A 13,105-nucleotide genomic window follows, 5' to 3' on the forward strand; every position below is an offset into this window, starting at 1 on the left:
GGGTAGATAAAGGGAAGAGATTTTTTTTTTTTTTTAAACCAGTGAAATGCTTGAACGGTAACATCAACAATCACATCAAGTCACATCATATTTCTGTAACACATTCAATTATCAAGGGCTTGCTGTGCACTAGGCCCTGCTAATAATACAGTGCAGTAGGCCCAAAACTGTATGGGCATTGTATTATCAACTCTCCATCTCTAATTTGAGTCATTTGTCCCAAGATTGCATCCTTCCTAACAGCATGGGGCTGGGGGTTGGGACAAGGAGACAGGGCAATGCCCACAGGGACCAAGTCTTCCAGTCATGGGTGGTTTATGGGTTTTGCATAAGGATCATAAAATTAAGGTGATTGGTTTTGGGTTTTTTGGGGGGGACGGTTTTTGATGGCGAGGGTAACAATGTAAGTAAGTGAGAATATCTATCCTCATTTTCCTGGCTAAAGGACACTAGAAGCTCAAGTTTCTTATGTCTTGTTTATTTCAAAATGATATTCAAATCTGAGACTTAAAGATAAAATCATATTGCTATTGAGAATATGTATAGGTAAAGGTAATATGTATAAAAACTCAGGTTGATCTTGCTCTCTGCAATGTCAGTCATATTTACTGAGTTTGTTGTCTTATTTATAAAAGAGAAATAATGGCATACCTACCTCCATAGGTTGTTTTTACTTATTTTTAAAATTTTATTTAAATTCAATTAATTTAACATATAATTTATTATTGTATTTATTAACATATAAATTCAATTAATTTAACATATAATGCATTATTGACTCCACAGAGGTAGGAGTCAGTGATTCATCAGGCTTATATAACACCTGGTGCTCATTACATCACGTTACCCTGTCCCCCCAGCCCCGCCCCTCCAGTGCCCCTCAGTCTATTTTCTATGATTAAAAGTCTCTTATGGTTTTTCTCCCTCTCTGATTTCATCTTGTTTTATTTTTTCCTCTCTTGCTCCCTGGCTTGTTTTTTAAAATCCTATGGATCTTATGGATGTGATGTCTGTGTGTATGTGCGTATAAACACACGTAGTAAAGCACAATATAAGAACAGATTCTAATTTATCATTATTAGGCTTTAGGGCTATGTTCTTTACATGTACCAAACTAATTGTGAGAGAGAATGATCCTTTTCTCTCAGTAGAAATCACACCTGGTATTGTTTCTCCTGACTATAACCTCTGTTGGCCACAGTGCCTGGTCAACAACAGGGAGATGCTGGGAACATTGGCAGAGTTTATCATCTGACTAGACCAGAGTGATCAAAACTACAGGTCTGCCACAGACTATATACATGGTGGTTGGGGTGGAAGGAACTGAATCAGAAAACATACATACGATGCTGGTTTTTGGAAGGATGCTTATATGAAAAGCCTCTGAACCTGGCACAATACACATGATTTTTTAAAAGATTTATTTATTTATTCATGAGAGACACAGAGAGAGAGAGGCAGAGACACAGGCAGAGGGAGAAGCAGGCCTCGTGCAGGGACCCCGATGCGGGACTCGATCCCGGGTCTCCAGGATCACACCCTGAGCTGAAGGCAGGAGTTAAACCGTTGAGCCACCCAGGATCCCCACAATACACATAACTAAACAGACCTTTATACCTATTAAAAATATGAATACATTTTATTTATCTGTTTATTCACAATTTGTGTAAACACAATGAATAATTTCACTCTTGGCATATACCCTGTTAAATGAATCCAGTGATCAAATTTTGAAAGAGAACATGTAATTCATTCTTTCAGCCAATATAAATATCGGGCTTCCTCTGTAGGCAAGGCATTGTCTTAGACATTGGCATTGTGACAATAACAAGATACAAAGATCCTTCCCTAGCTGTAGCTTACATTGCAGGGGGAGGAAATAGTCAATAAACAAATAAGCAAGGAAATAAATAAGAAAACATCTGGTAGTATAAATGCTTAAGGAAAACAAAATGTGTAGTATACTAGAGAATAAAGACAAGCTACTTTAGATTAGATGTCCCCACCCAAAAATCTGTCCTCATGACTGCATGTGGCTAAGTATCTTCCAATATCAATCCTCAAGCTTAGCCCAAGCTGAGCCAAGTCTCTGGCCATTCAGAATAAAGACATTTCCCAGCCTCCCTTAAAGCTAGATGTGACCTCAGGACTAAGGTCTGACCAATGGGAAACAAAACATGATGTGTGTGACATCACATCACACCTTTCAAAGAAAAGTATGGCCTCGTCCTCACTTTCCCCTCTTCCTATTCACTGATGGGAATGCAGATATACTCTGAGTCTGGTTCATAGCCAGACTATGAACATTGGGCAAAAATCCCTAAAAATGGAGAATCCACGAGACAGAAGGATCCTAAGTCCCTGAGGCTTTCACCGAGTAGAACCACTATAACAGCACCGACTTCTACAGGAGAAAGTAATGAATTTCTCTATGATTCATAACAGTTATTTGGGCTCTGCCACGCGCTCCGTATCCTACCTAATACCTAATTATGATCAATAAGAAGAGTAAACTTTTAAAGCCAACAATATTCTTTTGAATGTGAAAAGCATATTTACATAAAATGGAAAGAGAGGTCCGTAAGTATAACAGTGTCTGATTCATTTCAGCTCCTACCACGGCCACACATATGCCCTTCTTATGCCTGTGTGTGTTAAATGCTACTTATTTTCATCCAGTTCTTTTAAGGTCATTTCCCTTCCTAAAAGAAGAGCTGCTTGTGTTACTGCATAGAAATACTTAGTACAGGGCAGGTGGCTCCATTGGCGAAGTGTCTGACTTTGGCTCAGGTTGTGATCTCAGGGTCCTAGGACTGAACCCATGTCGGGCACTGTGCTGAGCAGACAGTCTGTGTGTCCCTCTCCCTCTGCCCCTTCCCTTGCTCATGCAATCTCTCTCTCTCTCTCTCTCAAATAAATAAATAAAATCTTTAAAAAAAATACTTAGTACAGCTCAGAACAAGTTGTTTTGCTCATCCCCTCATTTCCTGCTGCTCTTTATCTTTCCTATCATCATATGATTTCTTATAAGTCTCCTGTTCTGTTTTTCTCTCTCCTCTGATGTTTCCTTAGTGATTCATCTAAGCCCTCGTATTGTTCTTATCATACTTGAGCCCGTTATGTGTTCTTAAAACTTTCAAACCTTTAAGTAACGAAATGCCTAACATGCATGAAATTATTTGATTCATGAATAGATACATATAAATGCTGATGGTTGTATATGCTTAGGTCTTGTGATTGCTATCCATAGTAGACATTGTAAGATAGATTTCAAAAGATCAAATGAATAAATGCTCAGAAATGTGCACAAATCTTTCTTTTTAAAGATTTTATTTATTTATTTATTTATTTATTTATTTATTTATTTGAGAGAGAGAGAGCACATTCAGGGGGAGGAGAAAAGGGAGAAGGAAAAACAGGCTCCCTGCAGGGCAAGGAGGCCAATACAGGGCTCCATCCCAGGATCCTGGGATCATGATCTGAGCTGAAGGCAGATACTTAATCGACTGAGCCACTCAGGCACCCCTGTACACAAGTCTTACTCATTTCTATATAATCACTGGTAATTTGCAAATTTTATATTTGAAGAGATCACATGAAAACCGAGCCCAAAAGGAACTTACCATAGATGGATGGATAATAAATAGGATGGATTGAAAAAAATACAGATCTAGCTACTAGATATTGAATTCTTGTTAGAAACCAGTGTCAAGCAATTTACACAGTAAGATGAACAGCTTTCATTTCAGACAGGGATAATGGCTGTCATCACAAAACCTCTTACCTGCTTGTCAGAAACTCTTTAGAAGATGCTGACTATTGTTTAAGAGTAATAATTGCCATCAACTACAAGCAAACATACTTTGGGCAAATAAGGACAAATAAGTACCAAAGGAGAGAAGCAGAATGAAGCTCATGGGTCTGAATCCCTGAGGATCAATAGAAAGCATACCTTCCTCATCTAGAGGCAAAAATTGTACAGAAAACTAGGAATCAGGTTTTGATAGATTTTTTAAAGATTTTATTTATTTATTCATGAGAGACTCAGAGAGAGAGGCAGAAAAATAGGCAGAGGGAGAAGCAGGCTCCTCACAGGGAGCCTGATCCTCAGACCCCGGGATCATACCCTGGCCAAAGGCAGATGCTCAACCACTGAGCCATCCGGGCATCCCAGGTTCTGATGTTTTAATATCGACTTGGTTTTGCTATTGAATTCAGTCTATGAGTCTAGGCTCAATTCCTACCTCTATTACTTAGTAGTTGTGTAATCTCGAGGAAACAACTTCTCTCGTGATACATACCATCATTTGTGAAGTAGACTAATAATACCTACCCTATATATATTTTGTGAGGATTAAATAAAATATGATTTTTAAAGACATCTGTCACAAGTAGGCACTCTTTAAATGTTAGTTCCACCTTCCCTTTCTTGGGATTTTTCTCCTTTTCTTGGATTACCCTGGTTAAATCTTGAGAGTCTGGAAATTTTATACCATTTAAATTCTCTGTTCTCTAGAGAAGGATTATTAGAAGCATTACTAGATTTCTTATATTTTTAATGACTCTAGAAAAATTAGTTTTTGTTTTTGTTACTCACCATGTCTTTCACTGTTATTACATGTAGACAAGACTAAAAACAAAACAAAACAAAAAAGAACTAAGCCAACAAAGAAAACAAAACTTCATCCTAATATTAGGTAGGGCAGAATAAGGGGGAGGGATTCTATTAATAAAATTAACATTCCATCTATTTTCAATAATAATCATAGGAGTGAGTAGTTTGTGTTAGGATATGTATAAGCATTATTTCATTAACTCCTCACAATCACTTTGTGAAATACTATTATAACCCCATTTTATAAATGGGTATATTAAGATTCAGAAAGGACTACTGACCTTCTCAAGGACTTACAGCTATTGAGAAACAAGCCTGTTCTTCACACCAGAAGCTCCAAGGTGGATACTTTTTTCACTATCTTAGAATTTCTTTTACAACCAAAAGAGGTAAAGGAATAGGTAGAAATTGGGGGGTGAGGAATGGCAGGTCTAATCCCTGAGGTTTGTAAAGAACAAAGAGATTCCATGGGAAGTCTCTTCAAAGTAGAAAAAGAAAAAAAGGGTGGTCAAGGGGATCTCTTTGACTCCTAATTCCTTTCAAGATTATCTTGATTACCATGTACTATTTTTTCACTCTTAAATTCTCTCAGCACCCAGCATTTAATTGCTCCCTAAGCTCAGAGGGCTTCTGTTTCCCTGAATCTTGTAATACATCATGGATAGGGTTCCAGAGGGACTATGAGATAATTTAAAATCCTAAAAGGTAGGAGATCATTCTACTTCTGCTAACTCTGAGATAATATAATCACACTAGGCAATAGGATGTTCATCAAATGTATAGCATCCTCCCTCTGTGTGAGTCTGAATGCAAAAAGACCATTTGGGGTCTACAGTTAGAGCATCCAAGTCCAATTCCATGCCACCTAGGGAAGACAGACGTTTGAAATGGAGAGCCCCACACCTCTATAGAAGAAACTGAAAATAAAAGGAAGGAAAATTTTGTTTTCCTTACTTGAGGCAGTCATGATCATTTGACCACGTAAGTCTCAGAGCATCTCCCCATCTTTCTCAATTTTTTACTTTGACTGTCACTCTAGAGTCTTGAGTAGCAAGGACTGTTGGAAGAAATCACAGCCAAGGGCTTCCTTCTCATTTCATGCAATGACTATAATCCTTACGTCCATTCACTCCATCAAATAGCATGCAGGAATGCATTCATTTACTCTTTCTTTTGTTCATCAAGACTTAATTCTGCATCTATCATATTCCAAGCACCACATAGTTGCTTAGGATTAAAGAATTCGATGTATTCCCTGACATGGAGAAAATATATTTATTTTAGGAATTATTTATTTATTTGAGAGGGAAGGGGCAGAGGGAGAGGGAAAGATGCAAACACCCCACTGAGCACAAAGCCCAATGTGGGGTTCTATCTTATGACTCTGAGAGGATGACCTGAGCCGAAATCATGAATCTAATGCTTAAGCAACTGAGCCACCCAGGTAGTTCCAGAAAATATATTTCTATGGCATGGAGAAAATAATCCTTCTGATACAAACATATATAAAAGACATTCTCTCAGTTATCTTTTAAATTCTTCAGAGAATGGATATATTTCTTCTTACATACTCCCTTTCCTTTTCCTTTTCCAAAAAATGTAGTATTTCTCAAGGTTTGGCCTCCACACCTCTTTTGGCCTCCTTTACTGTGTTTCTCAGAGTGACCTCATTCAAGTTTAAGACATTGACTATCCTCTTCATACAGGTAAGAACTTCCCAAATTCTTTAGCACAAGACTCTCTATAGTATATATAATAATTAACCACAATATAGCACTTTATTATGTATCAAGATCTTTCATAAACATCATCATATTAAATCTTTACAAAAATTCCATGAAATAAATATTATCTCAGTTAATCAAAAACATTTAGTGAGTATACACTATATACCAAGCACAATTATAAGAATATCCCACATTTTGGGACACCTGGGTGGCTCAGTTGCTTAAGCATCTGACCCTTGATCTCAGCTCAGGTCTTAATCTCAGGGTTATGAGTTCAAGCCCCATGTTGGGCTCCACACTAGGCATGTAGCCTCCTTAAAAGAGAAAAATATCCCACATTTCAAGGAGCACAGTTTTAGTGGTGCATATCAAATCCAGATATGTGGGACACAAATGAAGGGCATGATGCTAAGGAGATTACTCAGTGATGTGGCAGGAAGTTTCCTATGTTACTCATACTGTCCTGCTTTAATTATTAATAATGACCTCTTTGACTCTCAAAAATGTTCTAGTTAGAATGAGAAATTTAGGTTGAGTTTACTGGTACAGAGAATGTTTACATTCTCATTACTCTTCTTTACAGATGAGAAGATGAGGTTCAGAAATTTTAAGTTTCCTATCCATAATCACACTACCAAAAATCAAAACTTGGACTTCAGTCTTTAGACCTCTAATCCAAGTTCTTTTAATATATCACATTGTTAGGAGTTAGTTGGGCAGTTAGGCAGATTAGGTAATCAGGACCAGGATCTCTAACAAGAAAATAGAAAGCCAGACAGCCAAGATGAAACTGCACAAGCACCTATTTTATAGCTTAGACAAGACCACAATAGTATTCTGTCTAGTAGCCTCTGCAGAGATAACTTTTGCAAAACACCCTGAAACAAAATAATTAATCATAAAACATTGATCACTATCACGAGTTGAGGCAATTAGTCTCCAGATGTTAGCTCAAAAACCATCAACATGTGAGCAATAACCCAATAGGTAAACAGGTACATGATCAAAACCCTGGTTGGCACACTTTAGCAGCCAATCTACAAAGCCCACCCGCAGATGCTCAAGATAGTTCCCCAAAAGAAATTATAAAAACCCCTCAATTTGAACCCCAAAACAGCAACTCTCTTGGGCCCCTTCCCTCTCCAGAAGCTTTGTACTATTGCTCTATAAACTTTGCCTTGCTGCCCACCACATTCATCTGGTCTCCTTCTCCATTCTTCGAAGCAGCATGACCAAGAACTGCAGGCACCAAGGGAATAAAAATTTTGTAACAATATGGCCTCTGCCCTAGATAAATGTTTGTATTGAGCTGAATTGTCTAAGAAAGTTGTGTCTGTATCTACTAGGGGTGCAACTCTAAATTGCTATTTGATTTATCTTTCTTGACTCCATGTGCATTTTTGATGCCTGTCTAGTTGCAGAGCTAGAAATGGTGAGGAACTCGAATGTTTAAGATTTTAAAAAATAACATTTGAAGCTATAGGTATAATTTTTTTAGAATATGGTAAATAAAATCTCAATCTGAAATAGTGTTATTTTCAGGAGATATTTCTCATAATTTTTCTTTGCTTTCAGTTTTTATGCTACAGAAATATTTAAACTGCTTTAGAATCAACAGAAACATCTCATGCTTTATCTTGCATATCACTGATATCATGAATTAGCATGATCCATATTTTACCATGTTTTGAATGGTTTAGAGAGATGGGTGTTTGCATATGAGGTATAAGGGATGAGGCAGACATTTAAGGCATGGTTCCAATTTTTTCCCTCACATGTTTTATTTTTGTACCTCAGCAGAATTTAGGGGAGACCACCATGGGTACCCAGGGATATTTTCTAAACACTTCCTCCAAACCGTGAGTTCTTTGACATTAGCTATGCTCATATTAATATTAAGTCAGTATACTACAAGAGTGTTTTTACTCTTGCCCAGATTATAGAAATCAGTAACAGTTGCTGGGTACCTACAATATGATAAGACACCACATTAGAAGCCTCATATTGCATTATCCCACTTAATCCACCCAACAATACTTAGAATATTATACCATTCCTATTTTAGAGATTAGTAAAATGAAACATAGAAAAGTCCCAAGATCAGTAAGCAAGAGACTAGATTTATATTTTTAAAGATTTATTTATTTATTTATTTATTTATTTATTTATTTATTTAAGAGGGAGAGAGAGAGCAAGTGTGAGTAGGGGAAGAGGGAGAGGGAAAGAGAGAGAGAATCTCAAACAGACTCCATGCTAAGCATGGAGCCTGATACAGGGCTCAGTCTCATGACTCAAGATCATGACCTGAGCTGAAACCAAGGATCAGATGATCAACCAGCTGAGCCACCAGGTGCCCCAAGAGACTAGATTTAAAATTAAATCTATCTGGCATAAAAGTCTTGTCTTTCTTTACCACCATTCCCTCACAGCAGCTATTCTACTAGTCCTCTCTGTTTATTGAACCTGACCAAAATTGTTCTGAAATTTACAAGGGTGCCTATGTAAAGAGATGGCTAATCCAGAGCATGGGACCCCCCCCTCCGTGGCCATGCAGTCTTCCTGTAACAGCTTCAACACAAGTACAAACTGACTTCAGGTTCAGATTTGAGTGCTCATTGGAAGCACCCAAAAGTCATCTAGGAAAAAAGTGAGGCATACTGGCTTTCCTCCAGCAAGAAACCCAATGAATCAAAGAACTCAATACAAGTCTCTCTAGAGACTCAATACTGTAAGATGGTAGTAACAAAGTAAATCAGTTGCATTAATATATTATGATAATGCTGTTCTCACTCTAATTATCACGTGAACTAAGATGCATAATCCAAATCTAGAACTTACGGTTGTGTGAATTATTTTTGTTGAATTTTAGTATTTTTGCACTAATTCCTTTCTATGTCCTTTTATTTTTGCTACAGAATGTTCCACCAGTCATATCTTACTCCTTTTCCTTCTTTTCAGGAAGGTCTTCTTCCTTAGCTCTCTACTTCTGTCTATCACTTACATATTTCCCCCCCCCAGCAAGAGACAATGATGAGTTGCCAGCAGTTATGAAAATGTTCAAGGTACATCTTCTCTTTTCTAGGTCGAGAATTAGGTAATCTACATTTCACTGAGTACCTGAATTTCTTTCATTAGGCATGGACTCTCAAGCCAAAGGAGGCTCACTACAGCCATTGACTTCCAGGGTTAATAAAAAAGGCTCACAGTAGTCTAAAGACAAAAGGACTCATTGCAGAGCATTCTAAAATTCTATTCAAATAAACACATTTATTGGGTACTACTATTTTCTAAGTTCTAAAGATAAAGTGCTGAACAAGAATAGACACAGTCTCTTCATTGAATTTACAACCAAACTATATTCATAAACTAATTTCCAACTTTTGTTCATCTACCTACCTAACAAATATTTAAACGCCAACCATTTACAAGCACTGTGATAAATACTGCAGATTTAGTGGCAAATTAAGGTGTTTACTCTCAGAGGCTTTACAATCTAAAGGAACCTAAATTTAGTTCCTTTGGAATTTCTTTGGTATCTATGAATAGTACTAACCTATCTTACCACTTGTCATGTTTTTAGAAGATAAAATGATCAATTAGTAGCTTAATTATAAAACAGGATCGGAGAAATCAATCAGGAATTATAATTAGAAGTTAGGAAATTATAACTGACAGTTTTCATATATTTTGGATTTCAAGAAAAAAAAAACGAATCATGAAAGTAAAAACCGAAAGTGAAAACATCATCTCTTTGGGAACAATTCATAAATACCTTTGAATTCCGGCACTGTAACAGCTGCCCACAGCACGCCCTAGCGGCAGTTCCAGATTCTCAGCACACTGACTTTTCCCTTTAAAGTGACACTTAGACTCATAGAAGCAGAGTCAGAATGGTGGTTGCCAGGGGCAGGGATGAGAGAGAAAATGGGAGCAGATCAAAGGGTATAAAGTTTCAGTAAGGCAAACTGAATAAAGTCTAGAGATCTGCTGCACAATATCGTGCTTATAGTTAACAATAACGTACACTTAAAAATCTGTTAAGAAAGTAGGTCTCATTGTAAATTTTCTTACCAGAATCAAAAATAAACAAATAAAAAGTGGAAAACACAAAACAGTTGCAAAATTGATATATTTTTATTGCACTAAGGATCCAAAATTCTCATTGTTAGCAAAGATTAAATATCCCATAGCTACATCTTTATATGTGATATAATTTCACTAAAACCTACCTTCTCCATAATACAACTTAGCTGCTAATCTCTAAACCACCTAAAATCCCAAGATGACATCCAGATTCAGTTTCTTTTCAGTCAAATGAGCATCGCCAAATAAGAAAATGCCCAGATTAAGGAATATACTCAATTAAGATAATATTAATACAATCCAAACACTAATGCTCATTGCACTGAATCACAATCCATTGCTGTCATCAAAGGTGTGGGTGCCCACATTAACCTTTGATGAATACTCAGGGCATTGGATGATGTCTTTGAGTTACTGCAGGCATGTTCTGAAAAGGAATCAGGAGGATGAGACTTCCAGGCTAGTCTATTTGGAGGCATTTATTGCTGTATAATTGGTTATGGATATTAATTAAATTACGTTCATAGTTTGATATTGAGGTCTTGGTCCCCTTAGCCCATCCAGTATTTCACCATGGTGGTGTTTCATATTGCTTTGTATCCGTATTCATGAAGGAAGATGATATCTTGAGATATAAAAGCATAGATTTGCTTTACCATCCCCTAAATGTCTTTGGCAGAATCCTGAATTCTTAATTTCAGCATCATATTTATATTTAAACAAAGGCTGGAGCATCTGGCTGGCTCAGTTGGCAGAGCATGGGACTCCTGATCTTGGGGTTCTAAGTTCAAGCTCTATGTTGTGTGTAGAGATTACTCAAAAATAAAATCTTAAAAAAAAATTGATGGTGATGAATGTGTTGGTATTGTGTCTGCCATGAGTCAGCCTCCACATTCATGGTTTCACCATCTTGTCTGCTCCAGGAACATGAGGAATCACACAGAGCTCCGTGAGTTTATTCTACTGGGAATACCTCAGACAGCGGGAATGGAGACTGTGCTATTTGTCATCTTCTCACTTATTTACCTCTTCACCTTGCTGGGCAATTTACTCATCCTTACAGCAGTTGTTTCTTCCTCTACCCTTCACACCCCTATGTACTTCTTCCTGGGACTCCTATCTATTTTTGACATGTTGTTTCCATCTGTAACCTGTCCCAAGATGCTGTTCTATCTCTCTGGCCAAAGTCACGCCATTTCTTACGAGGGCTGTGTTGCACAGCTCTTTTTCTACCATTTCCTGGGGTCTACTGAAGGGTGCCTCTATTCTGCAATGGCATATGACCGCTTTGTGGCTATCTGCCACCCCCTGAGGTATATGCTCATCATGAGACCTGGGGTCTGTGTTGGCATGGTCATGGCAGCCTGCTTGGTGGGTTGTCTTCACGCCACCATCCTGACCTCCTTCACCTTTCAGTTAACATACTCTGGCTCCAACCTGGTGGACTACTTTTTCTGTGACATTCCTGCTGTCTTACCCCTGGCCTGTGCTGACAGCTCCCTGGCCCAGAGAGTGGGCTCCACTAATGTTGGGTTTCTGGCTTTAATGCTCTGGTTCAGTGTTTGTGTCTCCTACACGCGCATTGGGATTGCCATTCTGAGAATCCTCTCGGCAGAGGGCAGGCAGAAAGCTTTCTCCACCTGCAGTGCCCACCTCACTGCAATCCTCTGTGCCTATGGTCCTGTGATCATCATCTATCTGCAGCCCACACCCAACCCCTTGCTTGGGGCTATGGTACAGATATTAAATAATATTGTGTCACCCATGCTGAACTCATTAATCTATTCCTTAAGAAACAAAGAAGTGAAAAGTTCCCTAAAAAGAGTGTTCCGCCATCTAGTATTTATTTCTCTGGAATAAATTATGGGCTTTTTAAAATGGATTTTGGAAATTTATTTCTCAATATCATCTGCATATTTCCTCCTCTCAAATAAATAGTAGTAAATGTTGCCTTGAAAGCATTGTAATTTTTGCTTAATAAAATTTTCTAGGTTTGTGTGTCTCTGCAACCCCTGGGGCCCTATAAATAGGTCTACAATCAATGTCATCCTCAGCGACTTATTCTTAGATAAGGAATCCATGGGGCATAGCAAGCAGCTGGAGATAGATTTCTTATTTTTCTAATGGGCAGCCAACTTTGTCTGGTTGAGGACAGTAAGGATCTGTGGTGGTCCAAGATACACACCTCATTAGTCCACCTCTGTGCCAGATCACTCTTCATTTCATTTCTCTTTCTGAGCTTGGAATATTCTTCTTTTATGCTTATAAACATTTAAGTTCCTCCGTGTTGCCAAGAATAGTATTCATTAACATTTATAGAGCACGATCTGCTTTCCAGGCATTATGATGATTATAATCACTTTCACATAATAGAGTTTCCATTTTGTAAAAACAAAACAAAACAATCAAACAAAAACAGCTTTGAGGATTAAAGATTTTAAATAATGGTCCCAACATTGCACAGTAAGTAGTACATCAAACTTGAACTCCAGTTAACTCCCAAGGCTCTACATTTAATTCCTCATTTACATAACTCCCCTAAAAGTCCTGCTTGGCAATTTACTCAACCTCATTACCCCTTTCCAGAGCTCATGATACATAGAAAGTGTTAAATAAATAACTGGGAAAATATGCACTGACAAAGGTCGTGTTTGTATGTCAACTTCACCATTATCCATTT

General features: G+C 37.8%; 1 protein-coding gene across 1 annotated transcript; it reads left to right on the forward strand.

Annotated features, from left to right (window-relative positions):
- Window positions 1–11,346: 11,346 nt before the first annotated feature.
- LOC112671512 (olfactory receptor 148-like) lies at window positions 11,347–12,285 on the forward strand. Its single transcript, XM_025465782.3, has one exon. The coding sequence runs from the start codon at window positions 11,353–11,355 to the stop codon at window positions 12,283–12,285; it is 933 nt and encodes a 310-aa protein (XP_025321567.3). The 5' UTR covers window positions 11,347–11,352.
- Window positions 12,286–13,105: the final 820 nt, after the last annotated feature.

Source organism: Canis lupus, chromosome 5, assembly GCF_003254725.2.
Source record: "Canis lupus dingo isolate Sandy chromosome 5, ASM325472v2, whole genome shotgun sequence".
Lineage (NCBI taxonomy): Eukaryota > Metazoa > Chordata > Mammalia > Carnivora > Canidae > Canis > Canis lupus.

What these genes read in the sequence shown, in the direction of transcription:
- LOC112671512 (XM_025465782.3), top strand. Translation starts at nt 11,353, where the DNA reads ATGAGGAATCACACAGAGCTCCGTGAGTTTATTCTACTGGGAATACCT.